The sequence below is a fragment of the Ambystoma mexicanum genome, chromosome 4q (assembly GCF_040938575.1).
Source record: "Ambystoma mexicanum isolate Mex_15411 chromosome 4q, UKY_AmexF1_1, whole genome shotgun sequence".
In the NCBI taxonomy this organism is placed as follows: Eukaryota; Metazoa; Chordata; class Amphibia; order Caudata; family Ambystomatidae; genus Ambystoma; species Ambystoma mexicanum.
In genome coordinates, this window is record NC_090928.1 from 51,600,949 (window position 1) to 51,624,647 (window position 23,699).

The 23,699-nt window shown below is 47.2% G+C and overlaps 1 protein-coding gene across 2 annotated transcripts in view; it reads left to right on the forward strand.

Moving 5' to 3' along the window:
* LOC138467453 (uncharacterized) overlaps nucleotides 1-23,699 on the forward strand; it is a 468,769-nt gene that overhangs the window by 260,492 nt on the left and 184,578 nt on the right. For both annotated transcript variants that reach the window (XM_069607455.1, XM_069607456.1), the window contains one exon: nucleotides 10,831-10,944. In XM_069607455.1, coding sequence (XP_069463556.1) covers nucleotides 10,831-10,944 — 114 coding nt within the window. The remainder of the gene's footprint in view (nucleotides 1-10,830; nucleotides 10,945-23,699) is intronic.

A 23,699-nucleotide genomic window follows, 5' to 3' on the forward strand; every position in this document is an offset into this window, starting at 1 on the left:
GTCAGGTGGCGACAGGAGATCTTCCAGCTGTGGACAAAGAAGCAGTCCCAGCACAGCTTTCCTTGTCAGGAGATGGCTGAAAAAGTGAGGATAGGCGACCTTATGGCATAAGCTGAAGATCTTGTAAGTCCCAAGACTCTGCTTGGAACACTGATGCCTGCAGCAAGGTAGCTCAACAGGGAGCTTGTCAGTCCACCGGGTGGTACGGGGACACTTACGAAGGCTTCCAAGGCATGGATCCTCAAGGAGGGTCAAGACTGGTTGTTGCCATCAGTCCAAGGGTCGAAACACCAACAACGGTCTTCCAAGATCAGGCAGAGGAGCAGGGCTTTACAGGGCCAATCACTGCAATTGATGCTGGTCTGCTGCAGGAGTCATCCTTGTGTCATCAGCAGGCTGCTCTTCATAAAGTTCCAACGATGAGCTGTCGAATAGCTGCAGGAGCACTCCTTTTATCCAAGCTTCAGGCTGGGAGCTAGCCTAAGCCCACCAATGGTAAGTAATTGAACATTCAAAAAGCCCATGGTTGTCCAATCCTGGACAACCCCTGGTCCTCACATCCATCCAGCAACAGACTTTCGGGCACAAGAGAATGTGGACTGGGACCAGGCAGTCCCTGCCCACTCCTCTGACTCATAGCCACACAACCCATGCCTGCGAAAGCAACAGCTTTCACTGGGTAAGGGGTTACCATATTTGGAATTTCCTGACCAAGGAACACAGGAAGAAGGCAAAAGGACAAGATGGCTAAAGAACAAGCAAATAATCTTGTGGCACTGCTATTTTAAGGGGCTATCCACCTTTAGAAGCCATTTGCGGTAAATGCAAAAGTGCATGAGAAACATATCAGAAAAATATCACCAACTATAAAAATCACGCAGCTAAGACCTGCTTCTGTTAGGTGCATCGTCAAAGTAACTAAAAGGCCATTAGGTAAAAAGGTTATAAGAATACAAAGTGCTGCATTACGAGTTGGCAGTATGCACTAAAAGTGGTGGTAACAGAATATACCGCTAAATTAGGGGTACATGGAATTAGCACTTGCAAAATTTGTGCAAGCATCTGTCGGTAATACCGCTGGTGGAATTGCCACCAAGAAGTAGAGTTTTTTCCCGATGCATTACAAGATGAAATGCCACTTAAAATGGTTGGTAATTCTGCCAAAAACACATTGCAGAGACCTTCACCTAGAAGGTGGAGGTAAATATATACAGGTGATGGAAATCAAGTCACAGGTGCACCAATCCACTCAGAAAGAATACATAAGGCCCCCACCTAACCCAAACACACTTTCCAACACCATGCTGCTGCTAGCAGTCACTAACTGGGATATGCAGCACCTTCTGCTCCACACTGAGCTGCAGGGGCAGGAACATAAGCACGGAGCACATGGCACAGAGTGGAGGAGGAGAGGGAACGCAAGGTGAGTGCCCATTCCCTGGGTCAGGCCCTCACCTTGGACATTGACTGATGTCCAGCTCATTACCCTGTGCCGGCTAAACAGGGAGACCATTGCAGAGGTACTGACCATGATCCATGACAACATCCAGAGCAGGATCAAAATCAGGGCAGCCCTCCCTCCGCTGCTAAAGCTTGTGTCGGTGCTACATTTTCTTGCCAGTGGCACCTTCAAATACACTGTGGGCATGCTGCAAGGCATGTCCAGCACACTTTTTCAGTTGTGCTCAGGCAGGTGCTGGAGGCATTGCTGTGCCATGCATCCTGGCACATCTCCCTGCCAACCACTATGGCACAAATACATACCACAAAGACATGTTTATACGCAGCAGCCCACAGGCCAAATGTAAGTGCCGTGCTTGACTGCACCCATGTGGCGTCGGTTGGCTCCCAGGCTTCCGCAGAGGCATACCGCACAGGCAGCAGTTTCACTCCATGAATGTGCAGGTTATGTGCGACGCTGGCGGACAATAACAGATTGCTCCACCCACTTTCCTGGATCCATCCAAGCACTGTGGTCCTGCGTAATAGAACCCTGGCTGCGTACATGGAGATCCACAGAAGCCAATGGACATGGATGCTGGGTGAGTACAAGTGCCATCACACAATAAAATCGCAAAGCACCAGTTGAATGCCATGTGAAGGGATAGTATAACATTACTACTACTGATCAATGCATGACCTGTCATGGTCCCATACAGGCAGGACCTGCCTCCGAGGCTGCAAATGACACCCACAGGACTAGGCCCAGCAGGACTTTGCAGTAGTATGACAACTATGCATATTGCCCGAACAAGTAACACATGCACACACAGAAGGCTACATGAATCACAATGCATATGGCACAAATACCTACACAGCCAATGCAAAAGTTTAACACTACACAAGGATAATGCAACACTGCCAGACACTGATGGTATGCACACTGCAAATCATGTATGTGAATCCATTGTGGCAGGAACGCACAGACCACAAACATGCACAAGAACAACAAATCACCCAGCAGGGAACTACTTAACAGCACGGCACAGGCCTAAAACAAGGCAACATGCACATTTGAAATCCTATCACATAATGACCCCTCTGTGAAAGTGACAGAGGTGGAAGGTTCTGAATCCTGGCCCCGGATTTGTTGCAGGGTAAGGACCATGCTAGCGTGCATGGTGTCAGCAAAAGCCAACATGCCCTGTGTGCTCTCTCATCCTCTAGCCCAGAGCTGCGGTTACAGCAGTCCCCATGGGCAACTGCCTGCACTGGTGGTCCAGTGGCCTTGCTATTGTCCGTGAGGAGCCCCGCACACTGTCACGTATTGCCTACAGATGCTGCACCTGCATCTCCGCCAGGTTTTCGATGGTGACCTGGCAGCACTCCATGGCATCCAGCATCCCACAGGTGGCATCCAGTGAATGCTTTTGCACATTCTGTGGAATATGGAGAGGGCCAGGGCTGAAGAAGGGGGACCTGAAACCAGTATCTTCTCAGGAGGCTGGGGAGGATAGCTCAGGGGCAACGTGCTTGCCTTGGAAACAAGACAACGCAGAGCAACACAGGTTCGATCCACAGGTCTGTGCTTAGAAACCTCTGGGTATTAAGCGTGTTATAGATAACCAATTACAATTCTCCATCAGGTGCACCACTGCCATCAACCCACTGTATCTGGCTCACCCTGGTGATGGGAAAAGCTGTCTGCCTCAGGTGACTAAAGACTGTAAGGGGGCTGATAGGCGGGTGGAGGTGTCTTGTCATGTGTGACCCTGACCTAAGGGATCACCAAAGGAGCCGGCTGTGGTGTGTCAGTCACAGCTGCAGAAGGTGCCGCACACATGCAACTACTTGTGTAGTGGTGGGGCTACTGGGCACACCTGTGGGGACTGTGGCTGTCTCGCCACTTGGCACGACTGACACACTGCTGCTATGCTCCAACCCTGGTACCTCGCTCCTGCTCTTCCTTCTGCTTTTCCCTTGGCAGCCTGTGCAGGGGTGGATGTTGGTGCGCTGTCACCAGTGAAAGTCTTCTGGGAAGTGGAAGACCCCGCCTCATCTGCCAAAGTCGACTGTGAACCTGTTGGGTAGATAATGACATGCTGCCATTCACCATGCATAGTACGTGGGTTAGCGAGACACTCGTACAACATGATGAATGGTCATCCTACACAGATTTCGTCTCATGGGCAGGGTAATTTTCAGGCCAATGAGTACAGCTCATCCAAGGTGGGAGTAGTGTCTGCTGAGAGTGTACTTCGCACAAGCATGGGCTTGTTCCTGTTGGTATGCCAATATGGCTTGTTGATGTGGTGGCAAGGGGGGTCCCTTTGCAAGTTGGACTTCCGCAGCAGACATGGGTGCTTCTAATGGTTCCATAGCTTCACATGTACATTTATTTATTGGTCACTTATTAGGCGCTTATACAATTAGCAAAACTGTTTCAAAGCGCCCACAGGGCAAACAGAGTGGGGACAGAGGAAGGTAGACAATGAATTACAGCTAGGATAAATAAATTGCATTAACAGTACAAACAAATATTGAGAATAGAGGGAAGGGGAGACAAACCTACTATGACTTGTGAGTGTTCAGAATGTGCAAGTGCAGAGCAGGGAGGGGTAAGGTGCTTTGGTGCTCATAGAGCAGAGGGGGGATGGGGAGGGGTAAGGTGCTTTGGCGCTCATAGAGAAGTGCTCAGGGTAAGTGCTGAGAGGAGAGGAACGTAAGTGCAATCATCAGCGAATGGGTGAGCCAAGTAAGTGCAGTATAAAGAAAGACAGTGGCTGGGATTAGAGATGTGGGGTTTAAGGCCCCGAGGACACATAAGGGCACTGCCCATCAGTCACACTGCTGTAAGATAAGTAGGGAAGAGAGGAGAAAAAGGAGGAAGTAAAGAGAAAGGTCTTGCTGCTTTTTTGGAACTTAAAAAGGTCTTGCTCAAGACGCAGCAGGAGAGGGAGGCTGTTCCACGGGAGGGAGCCGCTGAGGAAAGTGATCGACCACCAGCTCTCTGTTTGGCAAAGCGCTTAACACACAGGAAGTTGGTGCCGGAGGAACAGAGGAGTCTGGAAGGAGAGTATTTGGTCAGGAGGCGTTGAAGATAGGGTGGTCCCCGGCCCCAGATAGCCTTGTGTATTTCCACTACGGTGCATGTGTATTTCAACAGTATCCCACCTTCCCTTGTACATGCATTTATTCAGTATCTTTGTGCAGATTTCCATGTAGTTGCCCGTTTCGCTGGCCATTGGGCCCATGTATGCTGCGGGACACATGCTTTTGCCCTGTGTATTATCATGGGAGGGGGACCTTGACTCACCAGCATTTCCTTGGCTGCTTGCTCCCACTTCAGCACTGCTAACGCCCTCTATCAATTCCATGTGGAGGATACTGCTGGCCTTTTCCTGTAATAAGGTCAGGACAAGTGGTTCCACTGTGTGCGCCTACTGTGGCGGAAGTTTCACGCCTGTGGTTGGCCATGGGGCTGCGGACACTGACCTTGAGCTAGTCCCATCTTTTTTGGCAGTCCTTACTGTCCCGTGGGACAATGCCCACTGCCACAACCTTCTTCCAGATGCCGGCCGAGATGGTTGGCTTAGTTTGACCATAGGTCGGCCGCTGTCTGGAGCCACACAGCTCATCTGCATGAACAACCACCTCATCACTCTACAGCCGACAACCACCGAATGCTGCATCCCCAACCCCAGCCTTGAAACACCAGCCAGTGTTTTCCACACGCAGGGAAGCCTTGCTGGGCACACACAGGATAATCAGATTAACCCGCTCCTATTAAGATGGACACCGCCACTTCTGACTTTCCTAAACTCGAACCGCCATGCAGCGGTGCTGCTGCTTGCCAAGAACCCCCATCACGGGCTCCACTGATTGGCCCGTCAGTTGAGATGCTCCTGCCCCAGACCTCTGCCAGCAGGCAAAGCTGGCCCTAATCCAAACCCTTCTTATAAGAGCCTCGATTCCTGTCTGGGCCATCGCTTCACAGCCGGCGACCACTGATCGCTGCATCCCCAACCCCAGCAGTGAAACACAAGCCAGTGTTTTCCTCTCGCAGGGAACCCTTGCTGGGCACATACAGGATGATCAGGAGCTCCCGCTCCTACATAAGATGGCCACCGCCATCTCTGACCTTCCTGCACCCGCACCACCATGCAGCGATACAGCTGCTTGCCAAGCCCCCATCATGGGCTCCACTGATTGGCCTGCCAGCTGAGATACTCCAGCTCCAGACCTCCGCCAACAGGCGAAGCCAGCCCTAATCCAAGGCCTGCTTACAAGGCACTTGATTCCTTTCTGGGCCTGCCCGGGCATGGACGGAAACACATACCACCTCCCAATACCACAGAAAACCCCCATTCTACATCAAATGCTCCTACTATTATCTGGACCTCCTTATCTCAGCACACCATGATGCTTACCTACAAAGACCCTCTCTGCATTTGCTGCCTGTCCTCCGACCATCCAGTCACAATATTGTACTTAGCACAACGGGGAAGGTAAGCACACCTCCGTATTGACAGTTTGAAAGCTGTACCACTCCATCTTCCCTCTACCCAACCCACCACCTACTTTGTACTGCCCATGTAGCCTCACATCTCTATACTACATGTGCCCAATCCACATAGGGCACCGTTGTCCACCACTAAGCCGACTGTTATACCAATCAGCCACCTTGCTTCTACCTTCTCCACACCATCTGCTGTTCAAGTGCCCAAGCTCACATCCTTCCTATCCCCTCATCCCACTATCCACCCATCCACCGTTTACACTCGCACTACACCCCTAACATCCCTACCTTGCCTTGGCCACCAACATCTAGTGAATCTCTGCGCTCACACTAAGCCCTCATAATCTTTCCACTCAAGCGGATACCTACCATCCACTGGCTCACTCAGAGCTTACAGGCTATCCTGCACAGTTCCCCACCATACCACTGCACGCACCCCAACCCTCCTCTAACAATCCCCATCACAGTCCCTCAATCCCCCATCACCTGCCCCACCCGTCCTACTTATGTTTGGTCTAATCAATGCACGCTCGCTGTGCGCCCATGCCACTCACATCCATGACCTGATCGTCTTCCTTGCCATTACCGAAACATGGCTTCACAATGCAGCCGGCCCTCCCTCTTCCTTGCCATTCCCCCTGGATACAACATTTTCAGGTCGGGCTGACTCTGCAAACCAGCCGGCAGAGTAGACCTTATCTTCAAATCCACCATACCTATTAGAGAGCTGCCAGCACCCTTACTGCCAGGCTACGAAATACTACTTGCCAAACTCTCACCCAACCCACACATCATGACAAGCTAATACACAAAACACCCCTGAAACCGACATCCCTCTCCTCACTTCCCTCATCAAACCCACCACCAAACTCGTCCTTCTTGGTGTCTTCAGCCTGGGATTCAACGACCCCTTAGACATTAAGGCAACCACGCTTGCTACCTCCCTCTCGGAAATGAACCTCTCCCAACTGGTTTCATTACCAACACACACTAAGTACTCGGACTGGATTGCACCTTTTAATTCTAATCTCTCCATCTTCACCATCAGCCCACTGCTGTGGACTGACCACTCACTTGTGGAGTTCGATATCTCGCATTCCCACATAGCCATTATCCCCAAAACAATCCACCTCCCTATCTTAGCCAGCAACATCCGTAGGCTCACAGGCGAACAGATAGCACCTATGTTGTCTAGCTTGCTCTCAGACGCAGAGCCCATTGCTTGCGACCCCCAATCCGTCGCAGCCCACTACGACAACGCCCTCCTGAAAACACTAGTCCAACACGCTCCCTTCAAAACTAAGATCCCCAAACAAACGCAGCAAACCAATAGCTGGTTCTCCAATGAACTTTACTCCCTCCGCAAGAACAAACATGCTCTGAAACATCTCTGGAGAAGACACCCCATCATTACTTATAAAGACTCTTTCTTAGCTGCAGATAAAGTTTATAAAAAATACCCTTGTCTCCACCACATCTAATGTTTACTACACTACGATCTCTGAAGCCAGCTCCAACGCTAAGGAGCTATTATCCATCCTTAAAGAGCTAGAAAACCCTGTCCTACCTACTTTCCAATTCACTAAAGACCAAGCCTGGTGCACTACCATCCCAACTGCCCTCTTAGATAAGCTGAGGGATAAAACTATTGCAAAAAAATACCAACTTGCATCTAAAATCACCATCACTTCAGACCCCTCTGCCACGCACTAAGATTCTTCTACTGCCGCCGCCTTCCACTTCCTACCAGTCACCACCACGGATATCATTAAAACTATCCAGCACCTTAAACCATCCAACTGCAAAGGTGATACTTGCCCAGCACACATTATGTTACTCTGTGCCAGGACCCTGGCCCCCATTATCACAGACTTCATCAGTGCATCTTTTACTTCATGCACTGTACCCATCTGTATCAAAGGAGCTTGGGTAACCCTACTACTCCAGAAACCGTCCCTTGATTCCTCCCTTCCTACAACTACCATCCCATCACCACAGTCCCTTGTCTCCTCAAAATACTGAATCACACTGCCTGCACCCAAATTCAACTCTTCCCTGAACAGCATAACCTGCTCAGCTCCCGCAATTCAAGTTTTAGGCATAAACACAGTACAGAAACAGCCCTCCCTGATCTCAAGATACAACTTGACACACCAGTGACTCATGCAATTTCGCCATCCTGCTCTTCCTTCCCTTTCAGCCGCATTCAGACTTGTTGATCATGACATCCTCTGCCAGAACCTTACTACTAAATTCCACTTCTCTCTAGAGGCAGCATTCTAGATAATATCTTTCCTGAGTGAACATACATCCATAGTTTTAGTTGGTGAAGCTGCTTCTGATCCTATTCCCAGGGCGTATGGCGTCCTACAAAGGCTCCTGCATTTCTCCCACCCTCTAACACATCTACATCAAACCCCTTTTTGATCATCCAGACAATCTCACCCAGATCTTCTTACCCATCACTGGCAACTATATACAAGATGTCACATCTGTTAACTGGATCTATTGCATCATTCCAAACTGGTTGACTAATGAAAATACTGAGCTTCTCATCGTAGCCTCACCCTATCGACTGAAAAACCTGGACCGCGCCTTTGCTTCCTTTACCATTGATGGCCTCCCCATTGCAGTCTCAAAACACATAAAAACTCTGGGGGTCCACCTGGATGCGGAACTTAACATGTCAATGCCTTGAGGTCCTCCACATCCACAGCCTACACAGCCAGACTCATCAACCTCAGACAATTCCTATCGCCTGACAACTGCTTGACACCTGCCAGAGCCATTATAGGCTGTAAACTTGACTATTGCAACATCCTTCTAATGGGCACTTCTCCTAAGAACCTATCCAAATTACAACTGTTACAAAACAATGCACTCAGAACAGCCCAGGCCTAAATCGTTCTGATCACATTTCGAATGCTAGGCATGAAGTCCACTGGCGGCCCATGAAAGCCAGGATTGATTTCAAAACCCTAACCATTACTCACTACTGTAACAATAACGTGGCACCCTCCTACCTCAACCATCGCATCTCCAGAATCCAGAAAGACAAACTCTTGACCACTGCACTCCTCTTCATCCCTCTCTTTCCTCACTCCTAGATTCAAAAACAAGCATGTTGGTGGAACTAGCTTCTCTGTTACTGGTCCTACCCTATTGAACTCTCTCCCACCGGTTATCAAAGATGAACCTTCCTACCAAGTCTTCAGGAAACTTCTAAAAACCTGGTTGTTCAATAAATATGACTGACACATTCTCTGGATGCTGAAGGAACTTTGACTGGTGCTCTCCTATCGCTGAGCCTTATCCATTGGTCAGGGCCTCCCCTGAACTTTCTTGTCTCCTTTACTATTTTATTTCTATTTTATTGGGCATTTATAATGCGCCTATAAAGCAAATGGTAGGCCTACTGTGTACAAGTGCTGTGATACCCTTGGCTCTTGGCGCTACATAAATGCTATAAATACATACATTTAAAAAAATCTGTCAGGACCTCCAGTTCCCTCTCACTGAATTTCTGCATTCGTAGCCTCATCTCTGCCACCTTACCGTTCCCCTTTTCCTGTGACATATTCCACACGGCTGTTGGCTTTGGATGGCACCAGGAAATGGGAGAATCAGAGTGTATTGTATTTTTAAAGATGGCCGCTGTCAGGCTTCCCGTTCCTGCAATGACACCATTTCTGCCCGGCTGTAATAGCGCAGAGTTGGATGTAAATTATGGTAATTCTGCCGATTGCAGGTGGAAGTACTGTCTGAAGTTGATATATGGCGCTAACTCCATCAGACGGAATTACTATTACCGCCAATTTTGTGTATGCGCTCCTGTCACATTGTAATACAGCGGTAATTCTGTCAGACACCACAGTAGTAATTCCGTCCAGTGGAATTACTACTATCATCAACGCCCAACTCGTAATTAGCCTCATAGTATCTTATCTGCACTATAAGGTGATGTGTGCAATTTCAAAAATACAAGAATTCCAAAAGAGAGACAGTCTATTAGTACTGGCAGTGTTAGGGACTGGCCAGTTTTACCACAAGAATGACCAAAAGAGGCAAGGGAAGTAAAGTAGAAGGCTTTGCTGACTTCTAAAAGTCAGGAAAGGGTTGAAAGATAAGCAAAAAGACTGGGGGTCGCAAAAGGATCTATGGAGGGGAAGATGCAAAAAGCAAATCTTTCCTAACACCTCTAGAAAGCCTACAATATTACTGCCAATGATGTACGTGTTGTGTTAGACAAATATGTTCCATAGCTACTGAACATAGTCCACATGCTCTCTTTATCTGTGGGCAAAAGGAGGAACATTGCGCTACTGCTGCCTCTACCTTTTTTTGCATGTGGGTGAAGTTTTAACTGCTTCTGCAACTGATGTACCTGCTTAGTGTATCCCTGTGTTTGCATATGTTTGCTAGTGGGGGTTGTCTGATGGTCATGTTTCATAACCTATCTGAGTGTTTTAGCTAATTGTGTGTGGCAGGGACATGCAAAATGATTACAACTGAACACATGGATTGAGGCAGACCTGGATTTACAGGTCACCAAGCTTGCGGGTAGCAAACTCATCATTCACCCAGGTGGAAAAAACACATCCACCTTCTCTGGTCGCGGATTGCTAGGTATTGAGATTGTCTTTGCATTACTATAGCATTAAATGCTGTTGCCTAGAGTAAGGCCTAAATCAAAGAATCTTTTTAATTACGTACATTATTTATTTTTAACTTGGTTTTATCTGCCTAGATTTTTAACCTACACTAAACGAATAATCATGACACCCATGCCGAATCAGTTTTCACGTAAGAAATATAACGTAAGTCCTAAATACATGTCATAATTTTAACACACCTGTGTATTTTGCTAATAGGAGAAGTTGGTTTTGATTCGGACAATTTCATGAGGATGGAAGAAGGATTGGGGTCTAGTTTGATGGATCATAAATGTGCAAAGATGACAGAACACAGAATTGGGCCTACTTTAGGTAAGTTTAATCTTCTGAAGTATCCTGGTTTTGTGGATTCTGCATTGACTTTCTCAGAGAGAAGACCTGCAACAGTTGAACTTTGTGGAGCTGTCAAGTTCATGGTGTCGAGTGGCTCTTATAACTTTTGTGCATAGAAATGGACAACCCTTCCCTGATGACACTGTGCCTCCTGTATAAGACACACAGAGCCAAACAGAATAACCAATGAGTAAACTAGTTGCTAGATGGAAAATACCAGACTGAAAACAAAAAGGTAACCACCAACATGGGTCCATTTATGGATGGGGAGCTGGGAGCAGAGGAAAAAATGTGATATGTCTTTGTTCTGATCTGCACTTCCTCATGTTTTGCACTTTAGGGGCCATATAAGAAGAAGAATGTATGCATACACTATACCGGCTTTAGAAACTCCCAGTCTAAATACAACAATGAGAGCATAGCTTAAAGTATGGTTGACAAGCATTGTCGTGAACTAAGGCCTGGTTCAAGTAGCTATGACTAACACCAGCTGTCCCCACCTGTGCAATACATAGAGAGGAGCTGTGCATACTATGGGCCTCATTACACGGTAGGCGCTAAGGGATAACCGGCACGGGTAAGGTCACCGGTGCCGGTAATCCCTTAGCGCCCTACTACGAGGTCCCTCAGCGGGTCCCGTCCATAACGCCTGGTCTGACCAGGCGTTAAGGACGGGACCCTCTGAGGGACTTCAGAGCTAATAACGGTACCGCAAATTGCGGTACCGTTATTAGCTCCTTCCACATTCCCATGGTATTTGGCATGGGGACTTACCGGGTCCTCCAGGGTCGGTATGATCCGGTAAACCGATACCACCTACTTGGACCCGGTATGCGGTAAGGGAGTAGCCATGCCGCTAATAGCGGCATGGTTACCTCCTACCGTGTAATGGGGCCCAAAGTGTCTTTATAGGGATATGGGGTACTATAAAGGAATTATTATGTATGCAAAGCCTTCTGGTAAAATTACCAGCGGCTCTGTATTCATTATTATTATGTCTGATAAGTTAATAAACCTATAATAAATAACACCTTTAGAATATATATATTATCACTATTCTTTGATACCACAACTCTTTCTATGGAATACTATGGCCCTTATTACAAGTCCGGCGGAAACCGTGCTGGAAAAACCGGGGCATTACAGCCCTGGTGATCCAGTAAGTCAGGCGGCAGCCATTGTTAATCCCCATTCCCATTTGAGGGAATGGGGACCATGGAAGCACCGGCACCATTAATAACGGTGCCGGTGCTTACATGGACTTCTGCGGCCGGGTGCCGTTCAACCCGCCAGGGCAGACTTGGTGGGCGGAACGGCATCAGGCCGCAGACTTTTACATTGCCGGTCCGGAAACAACAGTGGTGGTAAGCTTACCGCCACCATTATTTCCAGACCGGCAAAGTTGTAATGAGGACCTATGTAACAGTATGACATGTTATGGTATACTAGGCCAAGATGGCTGTGTTGTTTTTGAGTGAACCATAGAGTTGAAAATACGAAATTGTATCATAGAGTAATCAAACTGAAAGCCCATTTAAATGCATTTTCAAACCTGAGCTCTGCAAGTGTGTGAACAAGCGCTCAGTTGGGAGTGAAACGCAATACGTTTTGCTGTTCTCTTGTTGCCTAGGGCAGCGATTCTTTTTTTGTCTACAATAAAGCCAATTTTCAACATTTGTAAACATTGGCATTTCGAGCATTTTTTCTTGATAAGTTGCTCAACTCATAGAGCACTTTTTGAGCGGCTCATAACTTTGCCCCCCCCATGGACGAATCCTCATCAAACTTTGAAAAGAAAGTAAATGGCCCACTCTGAATTATTCTGCGATGTTTGGTGTGGTTTTGTCAAGAGAGGGGGCAAAGTTATAGGGGGTTCCAAATAGACACAAGGGACAAAAATGTAAGCTTGCTCCTGCAGCCCAAACGCTGGATGGATTTTCACCAAACATGTGCCAGGCGCAGCGGCTTGTCCCGAAAGCATGCTTTTGTAGATTCGGTGTGAATCCATCCAGTAGTTTTTAAAGAAATGGCCAAACATTAGGTTCCAAATAATTTGTGATATCAGGGTCCGATCCGTTGACTAATTTCCTGATTCGGAGTCTGTGGACACCTACCTCTGTACCAATCAGAGAACCGTGTGATGTTCGTGGACCCCATACATGCTCGCTGTTTGGTCAATGAAAATTGTGAGATACGTCAGATTTTTTTGAAACGGTCACGATGTTGTATCCGCTGCCCACTGCCACTGACCGCGAACAACGCAGTGAGGAAAAAGTCTTAAACACATTTGGAGTTATTTGGTGGCTGAAAGAGGGCCTGGAAAGTGGTAGAAGCAGTTGAGGAAGATGGGGTAGGGGAAGATAACATACTTCTCCCTCAGAAAGCAACAGCCTTGGGGCGAGTGTGGCATTACATGGAGGTGGTCCCAAAAGGGTACTGCCTATCTTGTCTGCAACTGAGGATGACTCTGCGCTCAATGCACTGAACCTTGGCAGTCCTAACTTTTGGTACACCCTTAACGGTTTTAAAGAAAAGCCACACCCATCACTCTGTCTGGGTGCTGGAGGTTGGAACTTCCTTTAACTCATCTTCCTGTCCCTCGTCATTCTCCTCCACATCATCGCGTCTGTTCCATTGTCCAGGCCCTCTGTTTGGTGATGGTGGTGGCGCCTGGGAAGGTCTGTTTGCTTGTCAAACTCTCTTCATTCAGAGGGCCTGATGTGACAAAATAAACAATAGGTTCTTTTCTCCTTTCGGATTTTCCCCAAGTACTCAACTTGGGTGATTCACTATTCCCCCTGGGTCCCCCTCAGCCGGGCTCAGATCCCTTTAACACAATTAGTCTCCCTCGGCCGGGCTCGGACCAATTTCAATTAGCATCAACTATCGAAGACTTTAAATGCCCACAGGATTTGGCTTGACCCGTTGCAGGACCACTTTGATTTCACAATTACTTTCCTTTTAACATTTGCCACCTTTCATTTGGATACCTAACAGAGACTTTCGAATGAGCACCCACATGGTGCCGGACCACTCTGTCTATGGTATCGTATCTTGGCTTAAAAGTTCAGTCACTCATCTGCTGTTTTAATTATATTCGCATCGCTTACCACATACACCTCATATACTGTTCTCTTCAGTTTTCGCTATACAGTGTTGACACTTGCAACCTTGGCTTCAACACAGACCAGTCTTGTATCAGTCTCCCCAACTCACCGGCTGTGCTGACTTCACTGGTGCTGCTTTGTTGTTGGAGCCAAGGATAGTACCACAGCGGCAAACAATTCTCCCTGCCTTGACTATTGGGAGTGGCCGGGTACCTCCGACACACAATGCAGAATTCTTCATCTTTGATTCCGGGTCTTACGTTTCCCATTCTCAAAGGCTCATGAAAGATAGTCTTTCGGTGAGAAGGTCAAGGGCACTTCCCTTCTTGCAATCCTCTTCGGTCTTGCCGTCTTTCGCCTTGTATTAAACTGCCATCTTGGAACTGCTGCTTCCTCGTGTGCTTTGCCTTGCTCGGAGTGTGCTTTCGTGCTCCACCTTTTATCCATGTGGGGATGTGTGATGGAGGTTAGCTGTGTGTAATGATCAGTAATTGCCTGACCCTGCCTGACCATTGTATTGGGACACGTCAGGTACACGGCTCAGGTCTTAGTCCATTTTTTCTCACAGTGAGCTATCCGTGACAAAATGTTAGTGTTGGAAAGGGGGGTGGCGAGGCTGATTTCGTAAGCATCCCACCCGGTAGAGTGGGGCATGGGTGTCACATTGAAGGGGACACTGCATCCAGTCATCCGGTGTCCCACCTCCACTTCCCGAATACCCCTCATCCAGGTGATTCTCCTGCACTGGTACAACCCCAGGAACTGGATCCAAAAGCGATGGCCGCTTCCTGGACTCATGGATGACAGATCCCCGGGGACTAGCGGGTGAGACGTCTTCAGGTTTCTCATAGTGGTGACAGATGCCATCTGCAGACACGCTGCCATGTAGCATCGGCGCGGTCACATGGTGACGTCTGGGGTGTCCGTGATGGTGGCAGCTATCCGCAGGGCGCATGTGCACGGATGTCCACAAACGTGCGCGTTATCCGGGGATTAATTAAAAGTGCGTCAAGCGAAACCGGACATGGCCGGACAGGGTGTTATGTCCGTGGACACCTCATTGCGTAAATGAACCCACCGAACAGTTGCAATGTCCACAAACTATTAATTAGGCTTTTAAAGAAAAAAATAAGAATTTATTACAAAATAATTTACAAGATATATATAGTAGAAAAAATAAATGTGTTTACGAAAGGGATGGGGTATTAGAATGGGAAACATAAATGGAAGTGTTTTGAATTTCATAAAGTTATTTTGGGAGGGAGGGAGATAAGTTTCATCAAAGCGTCTTTGATTTATGTTTTGTGAATTTGATTAGGGTGATTGCTGGGGGAAAAAGGGGGACAGGTACAAGTAGGAGAGTGATAATCAGCATTTCTAATAACTGACTAATGACTTTCCAGAGAGGCGCATGCTGATTGGATGTCTGAAAATGTGAGGTGTGTCATTATTGTTGATACGGTTGTCATATTGGATGGGTGGATCATGGCCTTTGTCCGCTGACAGCACAGTGAGGAAAAAAAGTCTGGAACATTTATTTGGAGTTATTTTATGGATGAAAGAGGGCTTGGGAAGGGTGGGGGACTGGAAAAAAAGTTGATGTAGAGCTATTGTTATAGGTGAAAAAAAGCTGTGCAGGTGCAGCTATGTTTGCCATACATTTTTCTGTCCGTGGACATTATTGGGATTAGGGGATGGGGGGGAGGTTCTGGGTGAGTCTTCTTATTTGAAGGTGTATTGTACATACTTGTTATATGGTTTAATTGTATTGTGGGGCTGTGCCCCAAGAATCTGGGCACTGGCCACATACACTATAGTAATATGCATACAGTCATTATAGGTACTATAGGAGTAGTATACCGTATTTGTAATATGGTTGAATTTTATAATTGACGTGTATATGGTATTTATGATTGTAGGACATTTAAGGATAGTGCTCCTCGATCTCTCCTGCGCCTTTGACACGGTCAACCATTCTATCCTCATTAAACAGCTACATGATACCTTTGGCATCACGGACCGGGCCCTGGACTGGCTGACTTGTTTCCTCACTAAACGCCCTTTTCAGCTGCAACTGGGCCGTTTCTCCTCCACCACCTCACTCTCTACCTACAGTGTCCACCAGGGTTCTATCCTATTGCTGTGGCTCTTCAATATCTATCTCATCCCTCTGGCTCATCTGTTCTCCTCCTTCTCCCCTCATTTCCAGTGTTATGACGATGACAAACAGCTTTCCTTGAAAGTTCCCTGTGATACTCCCCATCTTTTATCCCTGATTGTTTGGCCGCCATCTAGGCATTGTGTGCGGAAGATTATCTCTTTCTCAATGCCAGTAAGTTGGAGATCCTTCTTATTGGGACACCAGTGTTCTGTTTCCCTCCTACCCTCTAACCACCCTCCTTGGGCCCTCTACCCTCACCATGCTGTGAGGCCAAAAACCTTGGGCTCACTCCTTACATCTTGGACTTTGCCAAGAAGGCCCACTTTCACCTTCACCTCTTTACAGGCTTTCTACCTTTCCTCACCTTCCACCAAAAGCTCAACGTCTGTACAGACCTGGTTCTGTGTAGACTGGACTACTGCCATAGTATTTTCTTCAACCTCCCCCTTTGTTCCCTACGCCCCCTTCAGCTAATCCAGAATAGTGCTGCTAGACTTATCCTTGGCCTCAAGCTCAGGGATCATATCTCTGGAGACTTAAACCTAAAATCTCTACACTGGCTCCTGGTGGCTGCAAGATCTAAATTGAAGAACCTCTGTACAATCAGCAAGGCTTTCTGGGGCCTGGGACCACGCTATCTCCAACTTTCTGTCCCTAAATACTCCCCTGCTACAGCCTTCTGCTCCTTTAACTCCAAATCTCTGATTCTTAAACTGTTAGCCAAACAGAGATCGGGAGGCAGGTTTCTCTCTTAGGCTGGTCCAAAGAGAGGCACCAGCCATCCTGCTCCTATCAGACATGAGCTGGACTTCCTTAAGTTCTGGATATTTCTCAAAACTCTTCCTCTTTCCCTCTGTATATTCCATTCTATTGGAGTACACTCTGGCATGTGAGACAGTAGGAGGAGGTGTGCGTGTAGTGCATGTTTTAGCTGGTTGTAATGGTAAAGCTCAGTGTCAGGGAGATTGAAGTGGGTGTTTAGGTCTTCGCAGGATGCTTTCTTGTTATTTACAATTACGTCCCCAACTTTAGTTATCCCCGCTGCTATCCCCTTTGGTCATAGCAGAAGTTTGCCGAGTTCAGGCAGGTTACTGTTACCCATAACGCCTGTATTGGGGTGATCTTTTTTCCCCAGCCAATGTATTTGTGGGAGTCCCTCCATATCAACGCTATATGTGTTGTCATAGTGCGAGGAGGTGTGGGTTTCAGTTTTTGATAGAGGCATCCGAGTGGGGACATCTCCTGCATCGCAGCAATCTCCACACGGATGTGGGGTATGTTCCTGTTTCCATGTAGTACATCATTGATCACCGCCATTTGGCTGGCCCAATAGTAGGTTTGTAAGTGTGGTAGCCCAATAGCGCCCTCCCAGACAGAGCGTTGAGGTATTTGGAGCGCTATGCATGGGTGTCCACCTCCCCATAAAAGCGTTCTGAGGGTGCTTTTGATTTTGTGGAACTGCGAGGTCGGCACGTGGAGTGGGGCGTTCTCCAGGATGTAGAGGAAACGTGGTAGAGCCAGCATTTTAAAAAGGGCTGCTCTCCCCAGTAATGTCAACGGAAGGAATACCCAATGATGCACATCTCTTATAAATCTTTCTGTAATCGGATGTAAATTGTTTGTCACTTACTCAGAGAGGTTAACTGTGATCTGTATGCCCAGATAGTGGAAGCATCTACTTTGAATGCGATATGGGCAGTTCATCAGGATGTATTACCCTGCATCTTTGACAGGAAATAGGATGGATTTAGACCAGTTCACCCTCAGACCACTGAAGGTCCCGTATTGTCACAGTATCTCCGTGACCACTGGGCAAGAGTTTGCCAGATCCCCCAAATAGATTAGGAGGTTTGCGGCATATAGGGAGACCCTATCCTCCACATTCTCCTGCCACCGCACAACGGTGTGTCTCTTAGTAGTATAGCCAGGGGTTCGATAACTAACGCGAACAGCAGCGCTGATAGGGGGCATCCCTGTCTTGTTCCTTTGCCCAATAGGAACACTCTCAAGGGCCATCTATTTACCCTAACCTCTGCTTCGGGAAAGTTGTATAGGAGTTGGACCCATACCCTAAAGGATCCTCCCAATAGACAGAGTTCGAATGCCTTCTCAAAGTCAATTCCCAGAAGTGCTAGCGGTTTTTCTAGGGTAGGAGTTCTTTCTATAGCTAAGTCGAGTCTGCAGAGATTCATGCGCGTAGACCCTTGTGGCATGAACCCACAGTTGCGATATAGCTGCCACAACTTCGTCTTCTGTGACGTCCTGTTCGTGGTGGGCAGTGTGATCCCATCAAGCACTCTGGTGTCAATGGGATCCTCTGGGGATTTATACAGTACAGCATAATAGGCTGCAAAGCCTTCCGCAATATCGCGGTCGGTTTGTAATGTTTCTGAGTTCAGTTTTGTTCTCTCTAACCTGTCGGTGGTCCTCATCCCTCCGCTCCAGCCAGGTGAGAATTTTACCCGCTTTATCTCCCATTTCATACATCCTTGTACGCATCATTGTGTGTGCCGGTTTGGCGTTGTCTAGGGCTATATTACGGAGATGTTTCTTGGCTGTCAGAAGGGATCGGTGCGTATATGGTGAACCAGTTGCAACACGTGCCACTTCTTTCTGCAGAACATCTTGTTCTGCTTCCAGTAATGCCCGCTGACGGGCTTTCTTACGAGCCGATGTCCAGGAGAGGATCTCGCCTCTGAGTACCGGCTTATATGCCTCCCATCGAGTTGCTGGGTTATCTACTGACCAGGTATTCAGCTTGAAATATGTGGTTGTAGTTTTTTTAATGTGTTCAATGATGTCTGGGAAGCCGAGGTAATAGCTATTCAGACGCCACGAGGGTTTGGGGGGAGTGGTCTATCCGTTGTAAGCACAAGGAGGGGAGAATGATCTGAGATGCCCCGTGGGAGCAGAGTCACTTCTAGTGCTCTGTGCATCTCTGTTGCTGGAAGGAAAAAATAGTACAACCTTGGGAGCGAGGCATGGACTCCAGAGTGGTATGAATACCCCTGTTCTTCGGGGTGTACATCTCGCAACACATCTCTCAGTCTAAGGGCGGAGGTGAAATTGGCAAGTATGGTGCTGTTTCTTGGATTTCTCCTTCTCAGATGTGTACAATCCATCTCCACAGGGAGAAGAGAGAGTCATAAACTACCCCTATTACACTGTTTAGGCTGCAGTAGGTTTTCAAAAGGCAGGAAGCTAGTTTTAAAAAGTCACAAAAAATGGGAGAGGATAGAAATGTTTGTTTATTCAGACATACATATAGAATATAGAATTCATAGTAAAGAATACATAGTTTGAAACGAAAGATCACATGGAAGCCTCGTTTGGCTTGTAACAGAAAAACACAAAAAATGGAAATGAGTACAAAACTGTTGTTACATCACAGTTTGGTAGGTGAGGGTTAGTAACATGTATTGTGGATTTCAAATACTGCAATCAGATAGGTAGTATGCCATAGGGGTCGACACATTGTTATGGGTGTTTCTGGTTCGGCGGGTATTCAACCTTCACTGAGTAGAAATGTTCACAGTTGAAGGGTCTGAACTTTCATCAGGACGTGTTTGAGAACGCCTATTAGGAGGGAGAGGAGAGTATGTCAAGGGGAATTGTGACCACACGGGGGAATCAGTATGAAAAAAGTACTGCACTATAGGAAACCTACCTATGTTCTGTCAACGGTTGAATTGAATTCAGGAAGACAATTAGATTGGTCTGGTATCCATGGAGGTAATCTACAAAAGGAAAAAGATGGCAATGAATGCGCCTGGATGGTATGAAGGATCATACTTAATGGAACAAATAACGAGAGTATAGCATACCTTGGTTGATGTTATGCGGTACAAAATGGAAATGTTTTTCGAATTGTTTTTTTAAATTAATGTATTTATTTTATTTGTGTATATTCAAAAGAATTTTACAGAAGAGAACTGAAGAAGTGAATTTCACGGTAACTAGCCAGGGTGGGACCCTGTGACTGTTATCATTTTCATTGTGTATTCCAATATTTTCAAGGTTGCAAGGAGCCAGGTTATTCTGTCTCCGTTGATCAGTCTATTCCACTAGGTGTCCTCGTCCCACCCACGATCGTCCACTATTAGATGTTTCAAGTAGGCCCCTCTCAGGTTCTGATTTTTCGGGCATAACAGAAGCAAGTGTCTGATGGATTCGGTTTTATTTTCACATAAGCGACAAACGCTCGTATCGGATAAACCTCTGATCCTGCGAATTTCGTTTGTGGCCACCAAGTTCATCCTTATCCTTAGAAGAGCATTCCGTGCCCCCCGATTGGGGAATTTTTGAAGGTACTTCATTGGCTCATTGAGCTTTCGGAATGTTGGAGGCAAGTGCTGGAGTAGTTTGTTGTTTGAAGCGGACTCCTGGGTTTGAATCCAGTCAAGCTCTTTCAATTTTTTGAACACTCTAGTTGGATGTGAGGTGAGGTCGGCTTCCGAGCAAACGACTGAGTTGAGTAAAGCCGAGTTTGCTTCTTTCCATGCTACCAGCATTTGCACCTTGCCAGAATTTAACTCCTTGTTTAGGAGACCAAAAATGTCCTCGCTCCCATCCATGATGCATTTTCGGTACAACCTCAGGGAACTAATGTCAACTATTGTCTTTAGAGACACTAGGCTCAGTTCTCTCTGGATAGCAGCCATGGACGTTGATTTTGGAAGGCACAAGACCCCTTTCCAGAACACACTTTCAAGTTTTTGACAGATTTTACTTGGAATCAGAGGCATGGCTTCGGCTCCGTAAGTGATGGAAGGGATGACTTTCTTTCTGCAAAAATTCGATCACAGGGATACAAGAGAATTTACCGAATTTTATGTCAATCGCCTTACCTTGAGATGTCAACTTCTTTATTCTGATTTGAAGGTTGGCCTGCGTTGAACTTTCGTGTTTGGTGCTGTCCATCAAGACTCCATGATATTTATATACTGTGACTTTCTCAATCACATATTCTTCCAGATGCCATTTGAAATTTTCTGCGTTTTTTTTCTGGCCGGACTCCAGGGTCATGATTTTTTAGTTTTTTCTTTGTTTATTTTTAGGTTGTTCTCGGACGTGCAACGCAGGAGGTTTGATATTTGCCTCTGGAGGCCAATCCGGGTCTGGTCGAGTAGGATGAGGTCATCAGCATACAATAGGTGGCTTATTTTTGCTGTGGGCAGGGATGGTGGAAAAGTCCTTGACAGATCTTCTGAAATGCCATAATCACCAATGTAGGCTAGAAACAGTGCTGGAGCTAGGGGGTAACCTTGTTTCACCCCTCGACCCGTCTGGATTTCAGATGACAAGTTGCCTAATTGTGACAATCGGACCCTGAGGGTGGTTTCTGAGTGGAGAGCCTTGATTGGTTGCAGAATCTCCTGGGGGCACCCCCAGCCTTCGAGTTTATTCCAGAGGCGCTGCCTGTCCACCAAGTCAAAGGCTTGGGAGAGGTCGACAAAGGCCACAAGGATCCTTGGTTTGCCCTCCAAGACCTTGCTTTTCAGTACGCTGATGGTAAGTATGTTTGCCGCTGTTCCCACATTTCCTTTAAAGCCCGTTTGGAACCTGTCATTGCAGGGGGCCGACTTTGACCAGGCATCAAATCTTTTCAAAAGAAGGCTCCCGTAGACTTTCCCAATGCAGTCCAAGAGGGCTATAGGGCGGTAATGTAGTGGATCGGTGATATCGCCTTTATTGTAAATTGGAACGATAACCGCCCTCGTCCACGATGGAGGGAGCGATTTCTGGGTGGCACACTGCGCGAAGATAGACAGGATAAGTGGAGCCCATTCGTCTGAATTTTTTTTCAAGTCTATGTTTGAGATTCCATCCGGACCCGTCGCTCTGGAGGTCTTCAGCTTTTTAATGTGATCTCTAAATTTCCGCCAGGTCGTCCAATTTCAGCCAATTTTCGTTTTTCGATTTCGAATCAGGCAAGCCTGTGGTGAGTGGAGCTTGAAAGAGGGATGAGAAGTGACTGATCCATTTTGCTTCCGCCGTGGCGTTGATGGTCGTGTTGTTTAGAGAAGGTGCTGAAGTTTTTAGCAGAGACCAGAAATCTTTTGCTTTGTTTTCCGCAGATTGCTTTTAGCATGGATTCAGCATCCTGCTGGTACAAATTGTGGCGATGGTTTTTTGCCCAATTTTTGTAGGCCTTTATTTCTGACTTTAGTTGATCTTGATTTTGTGGAAGGGTCCCAAGCGTCCGTTTCACCCTGCGCAGTTCGCGTCTCTTTGCTACCAGTATTGCATCGAAGGAATGTCTCGGAGCAGTAAGTGATGGGGCCGACGTTTTTGATTTGGCCCTATATTGTAGTAGAAGAGGTACGTAGTCCAAAGAATCTTTTCCGTCGGAATGTAACCCCAACGCATATTTTGCAGACAGATCTAAGACTGATTTCGTTGTCAGATTCAAGCGATTGCCTCGTGAAGTTGATTCAACCCCTACCACATACGGGGCCGGTGGTTTAAAATGGGATTGCAGAGACATGGTGAACTGGTTATGATCGCTCGCTTTGGTTTTGCGAACCTCGAAGTCTTTTACCTTTCAAAGAAGGTAGCGCGAGGCGAAAATGTAGTCAATAGTGGCGTGATGAGCACCTTGCTCCCAAGTAGGAAGACGGTCAGCGTTGGGGAAAACTGAATCCAAATTTTCCATTTTCCTTGATGCCATCAATGCTGACCACAGGCTCCCTCTTTTTGTGGCGGGATTCGAAGAAGAAGATTTGCCCAACTTTGTGCAGTGTTCAGAGCAGTGGGCGTTCAGGTCACCGCAAATGATGATCGAAGGGACCTGGTTGGAAGCTTGAATTTCATCTACTAGTTTTTCCATCATCGCTAGGTATGACTGTTGGTTTATGGCGGCTGGGTTCCGGTAAGTGTTAATAATTGCGGTTTGAGAAAGCCCGCAATTTGGTTGATCCACCCAGTCAAGTAATACTGCCAGGATTGAAAGGTTGGATAGGAGAGTGGCCTTGATCTTCAGACCCCTCCCCTGCCGGTAGGCGATGAGAAGACTTGATGTCGGGCGGCCCACTAATCCTTTATTTGCTGGTGCCAATATGATGTCGTAGCCATCCATAGCAGGCGATTTCTCGAGCCATGTCTCTTGTAAGCAGATGATGCCAAAAGCAGCCAGGTTTGCGTCGCCCGGCATTGTTAGGTACAAATGACCACGGGTGTTCCAGGAGCAGAGACGAAGGGGAGGTGGAGTTGGGTCGGCGGTCGAAGTGGCCGAAAGCCCTTTTGGCCGACCTGCACATTGCTATTTTTTCTTGAGTGTGAGAGCCTTTGGGAGCCAGGCCCACAAACTCTCAAGTTTGTCTTTTGACTGGTTGAATCTGTCCGAGGGGTCTTTATTAGCTGAACAATGGGCGGCGTTGCTCGGAACAATGGAAGTATCGGGTATAGTTGTCACCTTTGCGAATTTCTTTATAGCCGAGTAGGGCCCCCTGCAATCAAAGGTTTTC